Source organism: Motacilla alba, chromosome 1A (genome assembly GCF_015832195.1).
Source record: "Motacilla alba alba isolate MOTALB_02 chromosome 1A, Motacilla_alba_V1.0_pri, whole genome shotgun sequence".
NCBI classification, from domain to species: domain Eukaryota; kingdom Metazoa; phylum Chordata; class Aves; order Passeriformes; family Motacillidae; genus Motacilla; species Motacilla alba.
Genome location: NC_052031.1, coordinates 48,915,844 through 48,937,182, shown reverse-complemented (window position 1 = coordinate 48,937,182; position 21,339 = coordinate 48,915,844). Strand labels below are relative to the sequence as shown.

The 21,339-nt window shown below is 45.9% G+C and overlaps 1 protein-coding gene across 5 annotated transcripts in view; it reads left to right on the top strand.

Moving 5' to 3' along the window:
* The first annotated feature begins 38 nt into the window (after nt 1-38).
* Nucleotides 39-21,339, top strand: part of SGSM3 (small G protein signaling modulator 3) — a 30,498-nt gene continuing 9,197 nt past the window's right edge. Inside the window, exons 1-14 of one of the 5 annotated variants that reach the window (XM_038155441.1) lie at nt 39-2,067; nt 2,833-2,882; nt 3,669-3,789; nt 11,036-11,118; nt 11,759-12,078; nt 12,368-12,453; nt 13,632-13,698; nt 15,047-15,255; nt 15,404-15,511; nt 16,371-16,514; nt 16,897-17,092; nt 17,293-17,438; nt 18,325-18,552; nt 19,408-19,462. In XM_038155441.1, coding sequence (XP_038011369.1) covers nt 12,033-12,078; nt 12,368-12,453; nt 13,632-13,698; nt 15,047-15,255; nt 15,404-15,511; nt 16,371-16,514; nt 16,897-17,092; nt 17,293-17,438; nt 18,325-18,552; nt 19,408-19,462 — 1,285 coding nt within the window. In that variant the 5' untranslated portion in view covers nt 39-2,067; nt 2,833-2,882; nt 3,669-3,789; nt 11,036-11,118; nt 11,759-12,032. Of the gene's footprint in view, nt 2,068-2,832; nt 2,883-3,668; nt 3,790-9,733; nt 9,746-11,035; nt 11,119-11,758; nt 12,079-12,367; nt 12,454-13,631; nt 13,699-15,046; nt 15,256-15,403; nt 15,512-16,370; nt 16,515-16,896; nt 17,093-17,292; nt 17,439-18,324; nt 18,553-19,407; nt 19,463-21,339 lie in introns of those variants that run through there. The other 4 variants (XM_038155440.1, XM_038155443.1, XM_038155442.1 and 1 more) reach the window with 4 other exon arrangements.

The window sequence follows — 21,339 nt, the reverse complement described above, 5'->3', positions numbered from 1 at the left end:
TGTTTGATGGAGGTCTTTGACTATTGATGGAGGTCAAGCCTCCATCTATAGTGTGCTGAGTTACTGAGAAATGCTCAGTTGTGACAAGGTAACTTTATCACAGCTCCTTCATTGGCCCCTCACAGGGCGCTGCCAGCTGTTAAAGAGCAATGCCTGCTGCTGCCCGACATTCATGTAGGACATTGGGATTGTGGTCCTTGGCTGTAGGTGCTTGATAATGAATGGCAGGTGGACTCAGGCATGTGAAAGTTGTTCTCTACAACAAGTTTTGTCTGATAAGGAAAGAAAACAGATACTGGAATTCATTGAATGGCAGAGAAATTCAAGAACTTCAGTTTTATTTCTGACACAAATGATCTGTTTTGTAATGTCTGTGCTTTACTGGACATTTAGTAGTGGATCAAATTCTTTTCCCTTTGACTTAATCTGGAATAATTCCCTTACCTCTTCTTCCAGTGTTATTACCTCACGGAACATTTCTTCTGCTTCAGTGCAGTAAAAAAGCTCTCTCTCTGGACTCTTATTTATTCAGACCCTCAGAGGTGACTTGATAAGGATTACTTGATGATTTTTGAAGTGTGGTTGCTAAAGAGAATTTAAAAAAGCAGAACTAACTGAAAGAGGCTACCTGCTGTTCTTCAGGTCATCCTTGTTGAAAGAGGTTTTTAAAATACTGTATGTTTTAATAAGGCTTGTCCTTATTAAGTAGTTAAGAGCAGTGGGAAGCTTCAGGCTGTGATCTTCCATCGAGATTGCTCTGGCTTTACCTTGCCCTTAGAATATGGCATTCAAAATGTCTCAAACATTTGTGAGTTTGATGGTGTTTAAAACATCCTGCTTGCTTGTGCTATTAACATTTAATTAGCCATCTGTTTGAAAAGGATAACTCTAACTGAACCCTCATCATTTTCAGGCTATTACTCAAACCGATAGCCAAGAAAGAAAACAGACAGATGCGTAAGTCCTCCTTTTTTGGTCCTCTTTCCTCCTTAAAAAAAAGCCAACCAAGCCTGTGCGGAGAGGAGAAACAGTATCTTTTCTGATAATTGGAAATAAAATATTTGTCAGGTAGAGGCTGCCAGCTGAGAGCCATTGGACTTGTTTTCCTTGAAATTCTAAAATGAGTAACATTGGTGCAGAGGAAAAGTCATCCTCCTAGAAAATTGGCATGATGAACAAATCCTTTAGGAGCCTTCCACTCCTTGGTTTGGGACCTGACTTTCTACTTTCCTGCAGAGTTGGCAGTGGCAACAGCCAGAGATGTAATTCTCCCCTCTGCTTGGTTGTTGGGAGGAGGTCAGCAAGTGGTGCTTCAGGAGCAGCTCTCGACTGTTCAGCTCTTTATTCTCCCCCTGTGCTCAGCGCTGGTGAGGCCACACCTGTGTCCAGTTCTGAGCCCCTCAGTTCAGAAGGGACAGTGAGGTGCTGGAGCAAGAGCAGAGAGGGGCAGTGAAGCTGGTGTAGAGTCTGGTGCCCAGATCTGATGAGGAGCAGCTGAGGGAGCTGTTGAGCCTGCAGAGGATGTTTAGGAGAATTGTCACTCCCTACAACTACCTGGAAGTAGGGTGTAGCCAGGTGGGAGCAACAGGCCAAGAGGCACAGCCTTAAGCTGGACCAGGGGCGATTCAGGTTGGACATTAAGAGGAATTTCACAGAAGGGATGACTAGATAGGGTGGTGGTGTCACCGTCCCTGGAGGTGTTATAAGGAAAGACTGGACGTGGCATTCAGTGCCATGGGCTGGCTGGCATGGTGGTGTTCGGTCAGAGGGTGGACTCCATGATCTCAGAGAGCTTTTCCAACCTAATTAATTCTGTGACTCCGTGACAGCGTCGTGAGGCCCGATCACGCTTTGGGCCGTTCGGTGCGTGTCCCTGCAGGCCGTGCGAGCAGGGCCATCCCAGCGCCTTCCCGGCGCCTTCCCCGCGCCTGCCGGGCCGCGCTTCCCGGCCTACAGCCCCCGCCGCGCCGCGCGCCGCCTCCCGCGCATGCGCCCCGGCAGCGGCGTGTGGGGCCGCCGGGTCGGGGCCGGGCGCCCGCCCTGAGGGGACGGCGGCGGCGGCAGCAGGTGGGTGCCGGGCAGGGCGGGCGGGGACCGCCCTTCGCCCCCCGGGGCTCTCAGCCCCACACCTCCCACCGCGCCGGGGGCGCTCCCCAGGAGCGGTTGCGCCACCTGTGCGGCGCCCCCCGCGCACACCTTACCCCGGCACCCGGCTGCCCTGCTGGCCCCTCGGGCGGAGCGGCGGCCGGGGCGGCCCCGCTGCTGGGGCTGTGTGCGGGGCGGGCTGCGCGGCCGCGGCTCCGCTCGCCGGCCTGGGGCGCGGGAGGAGGGAGGGACCCCGGCCCGAGGAAGGCTCCGCGACCGGCCGCGCTGACGCAGGGTCTGGCTGCGGGGAGTGTCTCACGCTGGGCTGCCCCGTCGGGGCGCGTTCTCCCTGCGCTCCGCTTCCCCCGGCTGCGCTCCCCCTGCTCCCCGGGATGTACCTCTCCTCTAACCCGCCTCTTCACCTGCCCGTGGCTGCGACTCCCGGGGGTCCTGCTCTGCCATACTCATCTGCTCTCCACGCCTGCGCCTTTTCGGAGGTGCCCCGGGGGAGAGACAGTCTGTCTCCTGTCTGGCTGGGGGGAAGGAGCAGTCACGAAACACAGATGGAAATATCCTGGCAGTATCCTCTAGGCAATGGGCACAAATAGGCGTGCTGCAGGCCCTGTGATTGTCAGCTATAATAAATGTTAGAAGCAGAGCAGGAGGCAGATGTAATTCTTCGTACCTGCTGATGTAAATCCAAGGAAGCAAAGAGCCACAGTCACGCGGATTTAAATCTCGTTGCAGGCAGTGGCTGTGGCCTCCGGGACGGCTCTTGATGTCTCTTCACAGAACTGGTAAGGGCGGGATAGAAAAAAATTTCCTATGTGTGGCTTTGCTTGCGTCCTAATTTTTTTGGGGCATGCTGAATTTAAGCAGGTGCTTTTCTTCTAAACAAGTCAGTTTCAGTGTTGGTGTGTGGGGGTTTTATATGATGTCATAGCTTCCTACTTCATGATGTCTCAGCCCTACTCTTCATGGCTTGCTGTGATTTTTTTTTTTAAGGGGGGATAAAGGAAGAACAGTGCCTTGAGGAAATGGAGGATCCTTTAGTGCAAATAGATGGGAGAGCAAAGCAGCATTATTTGAATTGAGATCGGTGGGTTTTTAGTAGTGCAAGACTGGATCTTAAAATCACTCAAGAAGGAACTGTCAGCCTAGCAGGAGTGGGGCACTGCTGTGATTTTGCTGAACTGTTGATCAGGATACAGTTGCTTGCTGGATAATCTGAATTCTAGATTAGTTTTTCAGCTGCTACAGTGTCTGGAGCGGTGGCCTGGAAAGAAACAGCCGCTGGAACAAAATTCAATTTCATTATTTATATCTGGATCCACACAATGTGTGTGTGACTGTCCCTATGCAGAAGTGAAGGCTGAATTCCTACTCTGGAGAATTCATAAAGTACAAGGAAATTAAGAGGCTTAAAAGAGGCATGACATGTAATTGAAGAGGTCAGGGTGGGGACTGGTTGTGTCATGTTAATACAGTGTTCATTCTGTATTTAGCAGATTGAAGTGACAAATACTGCCTGTTTTAATTCCTGTTTATGATAACATTTTGATAATGTGGTTTGATATTCTTAGGGAGATGTCATTCATAGTGACTCTTCTTCTGAAGAAGGATGAAGGGAATTCCTGAGGGGCAGCAGAGAGGAGGGGCATATTTCTGGAGGAATTGCACTGATCAGGGAATGATAGAATTGAGGTGAGGACAGTACTGCACGCTTGCTCAGGACTGAAACAATTCTCCAGTTTCAGGGGTCTCTGCTAATGTTGTTTAGGTTTTTCTTCTTTGCTGTGCGTTTAACCTGTCACGTTCCCATAAGGCTGGAACTTCTGCCAGTCTCAGTGTTCTAAAGAACCTTGATGATATTAAAAGACCGGCAATAATCAAATTATTTGGCTTTTAAAAATTAATGTGTCTTACCTAAGGTGACATGGTAACAGTAGAGATAATTGGTTAAGAGATTTGTGTGAGAGCTGCCAGTCTTAGTCCCATTCTTGGTGAATTTATTTGTGTGGTGCAAAATTGTTTCCCGTGTTTGGTATTTGGGATGCTTTGACAAAGGAATTGGTGATACCATCTTTGAGGCAGTAACTGTTTTGGAAATGGTTGGAATGATGCCTCTTCCTGGCTGTTAATTGCAAACTTCTCACCGGCACATCAGAAGTAACCATAATTTAAAAAAAATAAATCCTAAGGAGTATTGCAACTTTATCTGCAGTGGTAAAGTTAAGGTGCTTTTTATTTTGGTGTATGTGGTCCTACAGCTTTTCTAGGTAAATCAGCAATGACCCTTGCTGGTGATCTGTATCACACTGGTTATTCTAGATCCTACCCTAATTCAAATGGTTAAGATACAGAGAATTTGCAACTGTCCAGTAGGAGGAGGTAAACAAACAGCTTCATTCTGTGTTGTGGATGTGGTGTCCTAAGTGTCCATTAAGAAGTGGAGAGATTTTGGTACTTCAGGTTTGTGTCCTCAGCCACATAAAGACTTGTCTAAACTTCTTTCTCTGCCACTTTTTATCCCGGGGTCAAGGGTTTTGATACATAAAGCTTACACAGGCTGAGTATCTGGGGCTGCCGGGGAAAACCTCACTTGTCAGTTGTGTTACTGTTGGCACCAGGTGGGGCAGAGAAGGATGTTGTCTTGCCACATTTGTCTTTGAGGAAGTCTCAGATTTTTTTTAAACTGGAGTGTAACCAGTTACATTGGTAGCAAAGCAATTTTGTTCCTGACTTAAGGAAAGCCCCCTGGAAGAAATACAAACACGCTTGTTTTATGAGATAGGTGAAGAGAAGAGAGTGTTGGGAAGAACACACAAACATTCACAGAACTGGTGGACATTACCATAATAATTGGTATTAGTATGACTACAAGAACTGTTGTTACTGCCCAGTAAGTGCTGGCTGGGAAGTATTTGATCATTCAGAGATTAGAAAGAAAGTCCATAACCTGACAGTTCTTTTTTTCTCTGGAGAAGAAATCTTCCTGATCCACAGAATCGGGAAATATCAGAGGTTTTGTCTTGTTTTGTTACAAATATTAACAATCCTTGTATATTTTGCTTTTTTTCCTCTTAAGTTATCTGTGCATATAAATTTCTGCAGGAGCAAGATCTAAGTAGTCCAACATGACATGCTAGATAAGAGCTTTGCAAACAGTCCTGAGAGGTGTTTTGAGTGTTACTAACCTCTTCAGAAAGTTGACTCCTGTAAAGACAAAGCCCTGAAGGAAAAGTTTTGAATGCTGTGGGATATCCTTGCCTTAAAAGCCATTTTCTGAAGCCAAATGAAACAAGAACTGCTTAGAGTCGTGTGAAGTGAATCTGACTTTTTTTGCGAATACCAGAGCAAATAGTAGCAAAGCAGAGCTGCAGGAGAGTGAGCTGAAACAAGCCTTTCCTGTGCCTCGCCAAGGTAACAGCAAGCCATGGCAGCAAAACCTCTGCCAATCCTCTGAGGCCCTCTCAAGGAAGAGCTGTTGTTCAGGCCCTTGTTCCATTGTCACTGGGAGCTGTAGGATGAGACCAGCTTGAGAATCAAACTTCCACCTGGGTGAGCCTACAGGGCTGGTGATGGAGACAGCCTCAGGTGGCACTGCTTGCCACCACTCAGGACAGGGGTGTGATATAAAAGACTTCATAATACCTGACTTAAAATAACTGTCATTAGTGTCTTTTAACCTCTCTTTGGTTGGTACAGCCCCACACCTCTAACAGGAAGATTTTCTTTCAAGTTTCTATATTTAAATTAAACTGGACAGTTGTGATTGATTGCTTTCCACAGACATCTCATAGTTTACAGTCTTGCAATGGACCGGAAGGTAAACAACTCTTCTGAAATTTTTTTGGGAAAACAAATTTCTGTAGAGCTCTGCAGAAGTGCCTTGGTCCTGCGCTGTGCTTATTTGGGTGAAAATTCCCATTTATTGTGCAGTACTTGACCCTCGTGGAAGATATGTTTAGACACTAATGAGAAACCTTTGGTTTATATTTGCATAGTGGTGTTTAACAGGGAATTGCCTTTACCCTAAGCCTTGAAGACTGGGGTGGCTGCAGGCCTGCCTTTCTTGACACATACAGGTTTTCTTGCCTCTGTTGAAAGCAAGGAGAATTTTGCTGTGCAGTGAGAGTGAACACCATGAAAGTTTGTATCCTGGCCTCTCTTTCTAACTTCATTTGATGTGGATAGGAATCTGCAAGGTGCTTTATCGCAGGAGACACAGAGTTCCCGTTTACTTTTTGTTGTCTCTGCTCTTATAGTGCCCTGAGGCATCTGGGAGGAAACACTTTGCCCTGCCACATTCCTGCTGTCAGTATGTGATCCCGGTTGATGACTGGGCAGCACTGGAGTCCTGGGTGGTGCCTCTGCAGTCAGTGGTGTAACCTCTCAGCAGCTTGCCTGCCTGCCTGGCTCTGCAAGCCTCTCCCTCACTGCTGTCCAGGTCTCTCATCCCCCTTTTGAGACCTGCCCTGAGCTTCTGGTGCATCTCTGGTTCACTTCCAGTACTGCAAGAAGTGGGGTGAGGGCAGTTAAAGTTCCAGCTCTTCATTCCAAGTCATGTTGTAGAGGGGAAGCCTGAAGGCCACCTCAGCACTTCCAGCCTGCATTTGTTCGTGTTGCTCAACACCCAAAGCAGTGTGAGGCTGGTCTGGTTTGTAAGCCTCAAAAAAAGGAAGTTTGGGATGAGCCACGTTCACTAACACCATATTGACTCCTTAACCAGTGTCTGTGCCCAGGTCTGTGTGGGATTCCGCATTTTTTACAAAGCCAAGCTGTCAGGGTGTGAGGGACAGGAGCTCTCTGCATCTTGTCTGCTCCCCTTGGTCAGGTATGTGGTTGCTCTTTGCTCACTTATGCATTTGTTTGTGAAGCTGGGGTTCTCTTCTGACTCTGTGTGCAAAGCAAATATTGACTTGTGGACTAATGGCATTTGCAGCTCCAGGATATGCCTTTGCCTGACTTGAGGGAGACGCTGATGGGGGAAGGGAAGGAAGGCCAAGGGCATCCTGCTGAGAGTTGCCTTGGACATTTCACTGAGCAAATCAGGATTATAATTTGGAAAACATACGTTTTGTGGTTGTGAGAAGACAAAATTGAACTGCCTGGTTCAGTGCAGAGCTTTTGTCTGATTTCTGAGAGAGGGAGATGTTAAATTGGACACAATCTACTTGGGATTTCAGAAGCTGAGCTGGAAGAGGCTTCTAGAACTACACCTATGTGCATAGCCTCCTGATGGGTGCTGTGACTTTCAATCACTTCTCTCTCTTCCAAAAACTTTCTTAATAAAGGAAGAGAATAGAGAACAGTGGAAACCAGCTGACAATCCAGAGGTGGCAGTGAGATTTACTGCATACAATGTTGCTTTCTGTTCGTTAAACATAAAGGAAAACAGAGCTTTTCCCATGCTAGCTTGCTGTCAGAAGAGGTGTTGTAACTGTCAGAACAGAGGTGCAGTTCTTTTAACAGTGAATGAAAATTATTCTAGAAAAATTTGTTATGCTTGTTCTGTTCCTTCTGATGATACTCAGTGGAGGTTCCTGCATAGTTACTGGTTGTGAAGTTTTCAGGATATGAAAACATAGCTTGGTAAAATGTTTGTGTTCTGCATAGTCTGCTAGAGGTATGCTGCTTTTCTGGTGGATTTTTTTTTTTTAATCATTGGGGGAAGAACACTCTTGGGAAGGAGTTTCTGTTCCAAAATAAAGGTCCTACTCAAAGGCTCCAGACAGCGTCACTTTGTGCTTAGCACATCTAGGCCCTACCACCACAGGCTGAGGTGGAGATCACCTAAGCAAAAGAGGCCAGGCAGGTAAAACACAGGCAGCAGGAGATTGCTGTCTGGTGTTTGCCAGGAGCCAGGTGATTGAAATCTCTCATACTACAGCTGTGGGGAAGAGTCAGTGTCCAGGGGAGACACAGTGTTTCTCAAGTGGAAGTAAATTCGCAGGACTCCTTTGGAAACATCAATTTCTAAAGGACACCTGCCCTAGAAAATAAACTAATTGGACATAATCCTGCATGGTGTGTGTTTGCAGCTCCAACAAAGGTGTTGCAGGTGGAGCTCTTCAAATGGCTGTACCTGATGCTGACTGCGTGCTTCCATTGTAGCTTTCTTTTTCAGGTACATCACACTTGTGTTCTAACAGGCTGGAAACAATGGTGGTGTGATTTGTTTTGGACTCTAAATTCAAAAAGTGAATCTGTGATTAACGGGTACTATTTGCATTTTAGCAAAAAATACATTTCTTTCAAAATATGAAGACTACCTGTCATGTGATCAAAATTGCTTCATATAAGAAACTTAAATTGCCTTTAAACATGGGAGATGCTCCTTAATGTGTGGGTGAAACTGGTTTTAATTTTGTAGTACTGAGGGTTTGGGAGTTGCCATTAATATTTTTTGGATCTGATGTGTTTTTTCCTTTGTATTTCTTACTGTTGCTTTATTTCAGAAGTGTGTATGTTGCAAATAACAGCAATTTCACACATGTGGTTTCACAAGCTTTGTGGAGCCCCTTTTGTTACTTGCTATCTCCTGGCTAGGAGGGCTCGAGAGTTGCTTTAGGTTTATATCCCTCAGTCAAAGAAAAGACCTTACTATGTCAATCCCACGTATCAGATCTCCTCCTCCTCCTGGTTCACACTAGGTGGTGCCTGGCTGTGTCAGGGAACCTTCTTCCCGGTTCCTGTGATGCTGGAAGGGCTGGTTCAGTGGCCTCAGCACCTTCTCTTGGAGACACATGGCTCTGAGGGCAGTGCCCAGGGCAGTGTCTCCGTGTGCCACACCATGAGCCTTCCCTTGGTGTGATTCCTGCTGCTCACCCTGCCCTTCTGCACAACCATGTCAGCAGCAAGGTGAGCCTCAAGCTCTCTGGCCTCTGTCCCAGGTGGGTGCTTGCAGGAAGGTTTCTATGGGAACCAGGGGCAGGAAAAACCTGCCCACCAAGCTCAGTGCTCTAATGTCAGGGATAGCAGAGCAGGCAGGGGAGTGATCCTCCAGCAAGGCGGAAGCCAGGGCATGGTGACGTGGACAAGGGAGGGTGTTCCTTCTGCTACACAAGGAGAAACTCACTGAGCACTCTCCTGCCCTGTTTCCAAGCACTGTGGTTGATTCCCTTATTATGTTTTTTTTTTCTCAGCCACATGCCTGACACCCTGGCCTGGCTCCTCCACAGCAGGTTGGGTCAGCAGTGCTTGTACATGCAACGAAGGTTTATAGTGGCTGAGGGGAATCTCTGCTCACTAGCTCAAGGCTCTGAGGATGGATTCAGAGCGCAGGCAATGACAAGTGTGGCAGATGTACCACGTGGTGACTGCATTCCTAATAAAAGCCATTGGAAACAGGGTTAACTGGGCTGAGAGAGGGCAGGGGAGAAGGACACCTTGCAGGCTCAGGAACAGAGCAGCCATAGTTGCAAGGCAGTGAAAAAAGCATCAAAATACATTCACAGCAATATTGAAAGGGAGGTAAGTAATGTCAGCCAATTTACCTGCTTGGGGTGCATGCTCTGTGTGTTCCCATGTAATATGAGCATGCAGTTGCTCATTTTGTAATTGTTGCTACATCTTCAACTGCTAAGAGAAGAGTTGGTGCTAAGGGAACAAATGGGACTGGAGTGTAGGGAAGAACACACAAACATTTACAGAACTGGTGGACATGCAACTGATGTCCTGTGGACTACACTATTTCTCAGAAACAAAAGCTGGATTTTATTGTTTTCTTCATTTGTGATTCTTTTTGCCCTAAGTGTTAGTGTCAGAATGGATCAGAGTGTCTGTTCATCCTTGCTGGCCTTTCTCAGGCAGAGAGGTGTTTTAATCCTTACCAAAACCTTATCATTTGTGTTCCCAGACACAGATGTTTTTTATGCTTTTGCAGTGGTGTGCAGCTGCTTATCTTGGAGTGCTGTCGCAAGCTGCTTCCTGGCTGCAGGTGCTCACTGGAAAGCTCACTGAGATGCAAAGGCAAAGTATAACCTTGTACTAATCAGAGCTGTGAAACAACTTGGATAGGGCCTGTGGGATGAGTCGTTGGAGTTCCTCCTTTTAGCAGCTTACAGTCATAAGTAGCTTCAATGAAAAAGGAAGCTGGAAAAGCCATCCTAGGTGTGCAAATGTTAATTTCTCCCAGGTTCTTTCCCAAGGAAGTGTGAGTGACTGATCTATCCCAGCACTGGCTTTATCTGCTTGGTAGATATGGCTCTTACTGTCTCCCACACACGAATTGTAAGGTTGACCTTGAAGTCCAGAATCTCTCTGATTACTGAAGTATTCCCTTGTTTTCCTGGAAATCCCCATAGAAATCCCCATAAAAATACGCTGTTAACTAGTGTCAGGAAAGCAAGGAGGGGAGCTCTATTGCCTGATTTAGTTCAGAGAAGCCTGGTTCGTGACTCATTGCAGAGGTAGTCAGTAGTGTCTTGTCCACATCCACATGCTTCAGGGACTTGTATTCTGCAGCCCTACACACCTTACTCCTGTGCTTTGTGGTGCTACTCCTAAAATCTCTTTTGGACTTAGAGCATCTAATGATTACTCCTTAAACCCTTTTCATCACTCCTGTCCCTTCTCCATGGTCATTGTCTTCAGAGAATGATGATGTGCAGGGTATTTTCTTAGTTTACATCATTAAATAAAGGACTCACAATATGCAATGGAAAAGGTGTTAAAAGCGGACTTGTTTTTTTGACATTCTTTCGACCAGTAATGCTGTCATTTCCACAAGAAATTTGGCAAGTGACAGTGTGCTCTTTCTAGCTGATCAGTAGGTATGAAACCAAAAGAAAATTCCAGTCTCTGGAATTTATTTCTTGTGGGGGCAGAACTTAAGGAATTTAATTTTCACATGAGGAAGTTCTGTGTAAGGGGTCTGTCAGTCCCCCACCATGTTTTTAGATGCTAATTGAATTCTCTCATCACCCTGTTTTTCTTTTTATAACAGGAGTGTAACATCTCACCTCTGTGGACAGCATTTCTGGACCTGCTGACACCTGTGTCACTCAGCCTTGCCTAGTGCAATGTCAGGTGAGCACACAGAAATTGACATAGTATCTTCTAATTTGGTGGTTGCTCTGTCTTCAGCTGAAACTTCATAACAAAGGTTTCTGGTTCCAGGAGCCGTTCTTTACATGAGCATACTTTCTAGTCAGATTGAGAGAGAGGAAACTTTGTGACCCAGGAGCATTTTCACTCAGAGTGAACTCAGTTCCTTCTTTTACAATGTAGAAGCTTTTCCAGCCATGGAACAGAGAGGAAGAAGGAGGTTGAAATGTGTTATGCCTTCCTCATTTTTCTTTAAGATTTGCTTGATTCTGTTCTCCCTCCAACACTTCCCCCAAAGTGAGTGGCTCACAATGACTGTGAGAGATTTTTGCTGTACAGTGGTAGCTCTAGGACTGGCAGAATGCTGAAGAATAACTGGAGTTCAGTTGTGGACTTGTGAGATAGAAGCTTTGGTGGTCTTCTTAGAGAAGCCAACTTTCCCACCCTGTACTTTTTTCTAGACCTTCCTTCCTGGTCAAGCTGGTTATTTCAGGGCACATAACCCTCGGGGAGACTATGCTTCAGGGCCAAGTAGACCTTTGGCTTGCTGATAGAACAATAGAAGACTTTTTATTGTTTATCTGCTTCAATTGCAAGACTTGACATCTGCTTGTATTCCAAGGGAGGCTGTTCACTGGGACTCCGCCTGAGACTGGAAGGGTGCTTGTCTTGAACAAAATAGCAAGATTATAGGCATACCTTCATTGCTGCATCTCTCTGTACATGATCTGACAATATCCCAGCCCGTTGGGAAAAAAAGGGAGCAGTTGAGCATCTTTCTAAGGGCTCTGATTTTTCATTCGAGTGCCTGAGCGACAGTTTCAGGGAACTCTGGAGTTCTGCTGGTGCTGGTCCATAGGAGGAATTTACTTCTGCAAAATAATATTTATTTGGTGATGATACCCCCTGGTTTGTTGCTGATCACACAGCTTTTCCAAGCAGGTGAGTGATCATGTGATGCTGTGGAACTATTTCTCTTCCCTAAGAATTGCTTTCTTAGAGATAACTCCATTTGGCCCTCTTGCCTCTTTTGCTCAATAAAAAAGAAAAAAACCATCTGAAATTACTGGCTTCCCTGGTGAAGTGGGAGCTGTCTCAATGTTTAGAGTAGCAGTAGCAACAAGCTGATGAGTGAGTCCTTCCCATGCTGGAACAGTCTGTATGGAGTGTGTATCTTCCAAGGGTGTTCTTCCAGATTTTCACTGCTATGTGTTGATCTCTTTCTGTTTAGGCCATCACACTCCCTCTGCTGGGGGTCCCTTCTCAGCGCTCACCCCCAGCATTTGGCCTCAGGAGATCCTGGCAAAATACACACAGGTACAATGTGGGTTAGGGAGGGGATGTTCTCTGGCTCTGCAAAAGTAGAGGGAACCTGGCGTTTTCTGGTGGTCTCTGAAAGTCACAGGGGAAAGGAGAGAGAGGTGCACTTTTCTTCCAATGCTTTGGTTATGGGCTTCACATGTTTTGTGGTTGTATCCTGGCTTTTGCAAGAGGATCTTGCAAAGCACAAAGAAATTTCTGTGAATTATTTCCCTGCTGTTTTGCAACTATTGCTCCACTGTAAAAATGTTGACACCCTCAGGGAGCCTCTGTCATCATCAAGCTACTCTGGATTGCTTTGTGCATGGCAGGAAATGCTAGCTTCAGGCTTGTCACCAGGTGGGTAGAGCAGGAAGGAAGGAAGCAGCTGTGGAATTTTGTAATTTAGCCACAGTGTTTGCTGAAAGCAGATTAAAGCTTTTTGTTGGAGGTATGTGGGCAGTGCTTCTTGCTTCTTAGGTGCTGCCTGGTTGCAGTGCTTGCAAGAGTCCCCACAGTAGGTGCAGGTGGGCTTGCAGGAAAGGGGAGAGAGCAGTAAGTATTTACTCCTAAAAAAATCCTGGAGGTAATCTCCAGTGTATATCCTCCAGTACACCCCGATGCCCAACCATGAGCACAGATGAGGATGGTTGGGATTTGGGTCATGGACCTTAACTTTCTTTGGCCTGTAATTTGGACTTGCATCACAGGTGCAAATCCCAGTTTTGCCTGCTGCCTTTCAAAGGAAATTTGAGAGCAACAGGCAGAAGATGGAGTGGTGCAGGGAACTGAGTTAGCAGTGTGTGTGCAGAGGTAACAGGAAGGATGGCTGTGTATTAGTGATGCAGGGAGTAGAGGCCACTTTACCTGGTGTGTGTATATTCCTCAGTCCATGAGGAGGGCTGTGCTCACTTCCAGGTGAGCAGTTCTGATCTTGATAAGATGCTGAGCTCAAGTCCTGCTGGGAAAATCTGTATAGTTTTTTTTCCATGGAGAAGTCAAAATGGGAATGGCAGGCAATGTCTCCTCAGCTGGGAATTGTAGTGGGAGGCTTTAAAAATTATAGGGCAAGGGGTCTAGTTCCTCAAAGGCACAGAGTGGGCAGTGGTGGGATGAGGCAATATCTATGTGTCTCTGTTTGGTTATTCAGTGATAAACTGCTGAGAATGTCTGCTTTCCTTCCTCACATCTCCCAGAAAGAAGAATCCGTCGAGCAGCCGGAGTTCCGCTATGATGAATTTGGTTTCCGAGTTGACAAGGAAGGTAAAACCAGCCCTGCCCTCCCACTTGCATTGTGTTGAGCCCTTCCCATGCTTTCAAGTATGGCAGGATTTTGTAACCATTCTATGTTATGTCTTGTTTCTGTATCCTGCCATTTGTAATCAAGCGCATTAGATGTGCTGGCCTTACGGAAGTGGAGAGCACAGACTGTGCAGCGATTGTTTCCATCCCCTTATGCTGTGCCATGGGGAGGGAGGGAGAAAATTTTCATTACCAGCTGCATGCTGGAGAAGAGCAACTTTCCCAGTTCACAGTGGAATCTCCATTGTGTTCAGTAGCCTGCAAGGGCTCATAGGAGGCACAGTGAAATGTGCTGTCTGCTAAAAAACTCATGGCCAAGAAGAGTGGTAGTATATTCTGCCCACCTCAGCAAAGTGTAGGGCAAAAACCTACATCCTAGTTTTTCTGCAAGCTATGGAGGCAGACAACCAAATAGAAAGAGGCATGGAGTGCTGTTGAAGCTGAGCATTAAACTACAACAGCTGGCTGCCTTAGCAAAGAGGAAGAGAAAGAAGCAGGAGATGTAGGAATTGTTTCATGTGCTCGGGGGGTCATTCCCAGGGCTCAGACTCTATAATGTAAGGGCAGAAGTTGTTTGCATGTGTGCCCTGAGGCACCTTGAGTCACTGAGGATCCTCTTTGAAGCAATGACCTGAAGATGAGGACAGAGCACAGTGATTTTTTTTTCAGCCAGAACATCTGTGCATTATAAAATCAGCAGAAAGATTTGGAGCGCATTGCTGGGATGTATTATATGATGAAGGACAGAGTGCCTTATGTCAAACCTGTCCTTGTGCTAAAGTATCTATTTTAGGAAGCCAGCCTCAGGTTAAGGTGCTCTCTCATTGTGAATTTGGAAGTGTCCTTATTAAAGCTTTTTTGGTGATTAAATATCCCCAAAGTTAACATTTTGCACCTCATTATTTCCATGAGCATATAGCTTCTGCTTTCCAGCTCTGAGGCTTGCTATGCTTCTGTCACCCTGATTTACAGATCCTTACAAAACCCAGCAGGATCACTGCTGCCAGGATCTTGTTTAATTCCAGCCACACTGTGGTCTAAATGAGTAAGTAGAGACTAGAAGCCTGCCGACAGCTTCTTTAGTTCTCAAGGTCCCAAGCTTTTTGCTTATGACCATAAAATTTGCTGCATGGAGTGGGCAGTTAGAAACCAACCTTTGCCTTTCCATGCTCTGACTGGAAGATATGAATGTTTTGAATGTGCTTTTTTCAGATGTCCATCGTATTTCCCACCCTGCCGTGTGTTCATTTCCTCTCCTGTTCCCTCTCTCACTTGTTTCCATTCCTTTCTCTTCCCTTTGCTGAAGCAGATGGTGCTGAGCCAAACTCCAGCAAGCTTCTGGGAGTCCCACTGACAGAGGAGCCTCAGCAGAGGCTCAAGTGGCAGGCTCATCTGGAATTCACACACAACCATGATGTGGGTGACCTCACCTGGGACAAAATTGAGGTCACCCTGCCACATTCAGACAAGCTGCGCTCCCTGGTGCTGGCCGGCATCCCACATAGCATGAGGCCACAGGTGAGAGTGCTGCCTGTTCTGGGCAGGCACTACTGCTTGGAGTAAGAGATCATGGAATGGGATCTCTTGAGATGGCAGTTGAGAGCATGCCAGATTATGGCTTTCTGTGGCTCAGTGACTTCTGTCTCTGTTCACCCTGTCCCCCCAGCTGTGGATGCGCCTTTCAGGGGCTTTGCAGAAGAAGAGGAACTCAGAGATGTCATATCGAGATATCGTGAAAAACAGCTCTAACGATGAAACCATTGCTGCCAAACAGGTAGGAAATCCTTCAAGTGCTGAGTGGGAAGAAGGGTAAGATTTGCTGTGTGAGGAGGACCAATGATGATGGTGTTTTAATTAAAGGACCAGTCAAGTACACGTGTATCGTAACTGTCTATAAAAGCAATGGATTTCTTAATAAAGATAGATTGATCAGCCCTCTGTGAATCATGGTGTCAGTGCTAATTACTACCTAGTGGGGGCCCATTGCTACGATATCTGGTGACTGCCAGCTTGTACTGCAGCCTAGGCTGAAGGCACGGGGGCTCCCTGCCACAATTTTAAAAAATGCTGCAGTTGCATCTCAGCAAACACCCTCATACTCACTGAGGAAAGGGAAGGATGAAAGGCTGACAGATGCAACTCTGTTGAGATTGTGGCAGCTGCTTTCATGGTCTGTCTTTGTTCCCTCGAACACAAAGTTTCTGAACATCTATTAAAGACTATTAAAGGGTGTTTTCCCTCTTCTTATGACCTCGAGGATCTGGCCAGGTTGTTGGTTTTTCTCTGGAATACGTTTGTTGTGAAGACGTGCTTGAAATCCAAGCAGATGTAATTCCCAAGTAGTGTATGTTTCCTATTGTTAGTGGTGAAACTAGGGTCTGAGTTTGGGCGAGTATTTCTAGGGATTTGGCAAGCCACTGTCTGCACTGGCATTTTCCAACATGTCAGTGAAGGCTGTTAAACTGACCCCAGATGCTTGGACAGGGACATCTTCTTTGGTGCCTGAGGACTTATGGGTGCCTGTAGGGAGGCAGAGTTCCCTGAGGCAGGGGGCAGGGGGAAGTGCAGAGAGCTGAAGGCAGTTTTTCAGATGGTGCAAGCTGATTCTGTCCTTGTTTATGGGTGCCTGACAGATTGAAAAGGACTTGCTACGCACAATGCCCAGCAACGCCTGCTTCTCCAACATGAACAGCATCGGGGTGCCACGGCTGCGCAGAATACTACGGGGACTTGCCTGGCTCTACCCAGACATTGGATATTGTCAGGGCACTGGCATGGTAACCTGCTTTCAGAATGTCTTTGTGATAGGAATCAGTTTGTCCCTTGTTGCTACACCAGAGCGAATGATTTGAGGTAGTGCTCTCAGATACTGTGGTCTCCAGGTGAGCTGAAGAGAAATCCCTTCCACCTGGAATACTTTTCCTAAGGAAGGAAGAGCAGAGTAGCACCACTCATCCAAAGATACGGAAGACTTTGACCCATCTGTTGGGGAGGGGGAAGTCATTATAGTGAGGAGAAATCCCTTCAGTGGAGACTGCAGTAAAGCTCTTGCAGAAGGAAGATTTTTGTCACCTAGATACTGGTCCATCTCTCCATGTGAGAAAGTGGGGAAAGAGTTCCCTCTTAGAACATGCAGTTTTTCTTCCTTCAAAATCCTAGGTGGCTGCCTCTCTGCTGCTCTTCTTGGAGGAGGAAGATGCCTTCTGGATGATGTGTGCTATCATTGAGGAATTGGTTCCTGCCTCCTACTTCAGCACCACCCTCATGGGTGTGCAGACAGATCAGCGTGTCCTGCGGCAGCTCATCGTGCAGTACCTGCCCCGCCTGGACAAGCTGCTTCAGGAGCACGACATTGGTAAAAGTGTGCCCTAGAAATTTCTTGCCAGGGTGACATGCAGACAAAGAGTACTGTTCTTTTTTCACAAAGGGACAGGGAGAGGAGCAAACCTTCTGACCCTGGAAGCAATGCATGGAGGAAAGCCCTTAGGAGAAGTACACCTTCACTGGTTGACTGACTTCCTTTGTTGTGATTATTTTCCATGTCTCTGTTCACAGAGCTCTCCCTGATCACCTTGCACTGGTTCCTCACCTCTTTTGCTAGTGTTGTCCACATCAAGCTGCTGCTGCGTATTTGGGACCTCTTCTTCTACGAGGGCTCTCTGGTGCTGTTCCAGGTCACTTTGGGTATGCTAAGTATGAAGGTAATTCCCAACTCCTCTCACTCCTTTATTGTATTTCAGTGTTTAATTCTGAGATTTAGGAGCAAGAAGGTTTTGTATCCTCTTGCTGTATGTGGTTTGGAAGCGTGTTAGGGAAGACGACTTCCTGCTGTCTTCGGAACTGGAGGCTGTGAAAAACTTCTAAGGCACTTCACAGAAATTAGACATTGCTGTTTCCTGTGCATACCTCATTTGTTACCACGTAATTAAACCTTGTCCGCTGCCATCCTCTAATCAGTCTAGATCCCAACCTGAGGGTCCATCTTATCTAAAACTAAACTGAGATAGCTCTTGATTTTGCACAGTCTGGGAGGAAAGAGAAAACCAAAGTTGTAATCATCTGGGACATTTTGGATGGCATTGCTTGAATGCTCTAAGAGATGAGCATTGTCCTGACTGCATTTGATTTGGCTGGCCTGATCTTTTCCTTTTCTATGTGAAAAACAGTTTTGTATTCCCTTGGCTGCGTGAAAGGCAAGGGTGATCCTGCTGGGAATAAGGGGAAGGTGGAGCTCTAGAGTGCAGCTCCCATTCTCTTATCCCTAGCAAGATTCCTGCTGTGACCAGTCCTAGTGGTTGGTGCAAAATAGGTTTGAGTTTGGTTTTCCATGCTGATTTGATTTCATTTCAATGGTGAATGCTGATTCAAAAAGATGACAGCTAGAATTCTGGGAGAAGAGTGCGGTAGAAGATGCTGTTCCCATCTCAAAAGTAGCTAGGACTTTTCCTGTTGAAGTTTTTTTTAATGGAATTTTCTAGTTGTACCTGCCCAGGCTGTACACTGAATGTAAAACTGCATCTAGCAGCCCCAGGAGCACAGTTGTCATGTTCACCCCTCCATGAGGTAAACATATCTGTGTTGCTGCAGGAGGATGAGCTGATCCAGTCCGAGAACTCTGCCTCGATCTTCAACACGCTGTCAGACATCCCGAGCCAGATTGAAGATGCAGATGTGTTGCTGCGAGAGGCCATGCGCGTGGCTGGCTCGCTGACGGACGTGGCGGTGGAGACCCAGCGCCGCAAACACCTGGCCTACCTCATCGCTGAGCAGGGGCAGCTGCTCAACTCCAGCACCACTGTCAACAACCTATCCAAAGTGAGTGCACAGAGTCCCTTTTTACCATTCCTTACATATTCCCAGCCAGTTACGGTTTGGGAGCAGGAGGTCCTCCTGTTTGAGAGGATTTTTGGTTCCAGGATAATTGTTCCTCAGTGAAGAAAATGTATTGGGAAGTCCTATACCAATTACATGCTGCCAGTTCTGTCCTGGTTGATAAATCCCCAGATGAAAGGGATATTAGCACTGATTGTAATTATCATTCATGGGAGTGATGATGAAATGTGATGCCTTTCATTAATGGAAACTAAAAGAAACAACATATGCTTTTAGCAGAATTTGCTTGAAGCGCACTGAGTAGGAGCTGAATTTAATCCATTAGTAAGAAACTGGTACATTAAAATAACCTTGGAAGGTAGAGTCAGAAACAGCAGCAGTTGCTTTTGAGAAGCCAAATTAAAAATGCACGTGTGTTTAATCTTAGACTAAAATCTACAGTTGTAGACAAGACACTCAGGCAATTCTAACACGTAATACCCATCCACTTAGAAATTTATATGCAATTACAAGTGGAACTGCTTTTTGCAACAAATAGAATTAGAGTTAAAAGTATTTACATTAATCGTGGTTGATTCTTGAACTTCAATTATGCTTTTGTAATAATTAAGGTGTAAATAACCTGTTGCACATGGAGCAGATGGAGCTGTAAAGCTGATTCCATGTGTTAGGACTAGAACAACTCCTGTCCAAAACTGCCAGTTCACTGCCCTGCCCCTTCTAGTGGTAGCTGTCAGGACCCCTTGCCCAGAGCTGACTGGTGTGGAGGGTTGCTTTAATTTATTTCTGAAATCTGTCCTGATGTGTGCACTTTGTTCTCTGTTCCCTCTCCCACAGATTGTGCGACGCAGGACTCAGCGCAGGAAATCCGGCATCACCTCTCTGCTTTTCGGTAAGGACAATCCTGTGCCTTTCGTGTGTGCCTATAGCAGCTTAGGAAGGAAGGGAGCAGGCAAAGCAGGGAAACACCGGGACAGAGGGATTGGAGAGAAGAGAGTCAGAACTGGAGGATGAGAGGGAAGAAATACAGTTTCCTACTTGATTTCTTTGATCTGAGCTCAAAAAGTAAATTTTAGGTTAGGCAGTCCATGAATAGGGAACCAACAGGAGGTGCAGCTCAGCCCAGCTGTAATGTCCTTCATGCACTGACCAACAGGTTAAAACACATTTTCTGGCAGACTTTATGTAGTCCGCAGGGCTGAATGTGGTACTCTATGATCTTACTCTGCTCAGTTCAGGAATATCTCTGAAGATGTGAGACATCTTCAGAGATGGATGTCTAGTGTGTCACCCATCAAAATTATAAATGAAAGCATCATTTTTTTTCCCTTACTTAGTCTGAGAGTTTGATGTTGTGACCTCAACAACAAGGGGAAGTCTTGCTTTTGACTCTTCATTTTCTTCACTTATGAGCCAAGCCAACATACGTCCAGAAAGGGCACAGTCAGAATAGCTTTTGCAGGAGTTTAAGAGTAACTTATTTCTTGACTCCATAAGAGCCCTTTCTGCTGTAAGCCTTGGTGTCGTCACCTTACTTGAAATTGGCTCGCCTTCTTGAAATTGCCACAAGTCACCACAGGAACTGTTTTTCTGGAAGAAGACAACATACTGAATTTACAGGGCTCAAACAGTGTTCCTGTTGTTGTTGAAATGGCCTGAATGAATCTAAAAATTGGCTTTACGGGTCTTTCCGGAGAGGAGCTTTTCTGATGTTCTCCAGGAAGCTGATATATTGTCATGGGTTTCCTACAAGTGCATAGAGCATTAGATAGAAAAATTATGGAGGAATACCCATGATTCTGTAAAGTCAAGCATGCAGAAGTGAAGAAACACAGGAAAGTTGCTTGTGCAATCTAAACTCAGAGCTTTTGTATGTAATGTTGTCATACAGTTGGTACAGACTGAACTGGCAGGGAACTTAGCTGCCACACGCACCTTTCTTGTGTCTCAGTCTCCTTGACAATTTGAGTATTTTTTATAGAGGTGACAGTGAGTTATGCACTTGCACAAAGATGAATTTTAAGTTCAAGATTCAAAATATATCAGTGGTAGAACAGAGATAATTTCTAGGGTTTTATGATTTTATTGGGGCTTCTGTGCAATGACCATTATGTGTTTTACCTAACATTATTCTTAGTATTTAAAATGCTAGTTAAAACTGAGAAGTTGTCATCCTGCAGCAGTTGACCACAATGGAAAAATTCAGCCCAAGTGAGAGGAAAGAAAGCTTGTATGTGATAAATTCACCCTCTACTGGGAACTGACAATCAATCCTAAATGTAATGTCTGCTGCCTGTGATAGTTACTGTGTAGTTACTGGTGCTTAGCCCTCATCTGGGAAGGAAGGAGAATTTACCCAGAGCTTAATTCTTCTTCCTTAGAGTGAATTCAGATGTGGTAGTAACTTGGGCAGGAATCATAGAATCACAGGAGCACTGTTTAGAAGAGACCTCTCAGTGTCTGTATTCCAATGTCTCCTGCTTGAAGCAGACTCTTGCTCATGCTAGATCAGGTTGGTCAGGGCTTTCTGTAGTTGAGATTCAAAGAGTTGAACTAGATTTACAATGCAGAAGGAGAAGGAAATAATGAAAGATTACTTGGTGGAGAGCAGAACGTGCAAGAGGTGTTTTCCTGTTGTGTGTGTATTGCAGCAAGGGAATGCAGAAGTGCTCCTCCTGTGCAGAGCTGTGCAGCTTGTCAGTCTTTGCAGGCTCAAAGTAGAGCCTGCTCATGTGTGATCATGCAGTGTGGTTTCCTGTTTGGAAATGT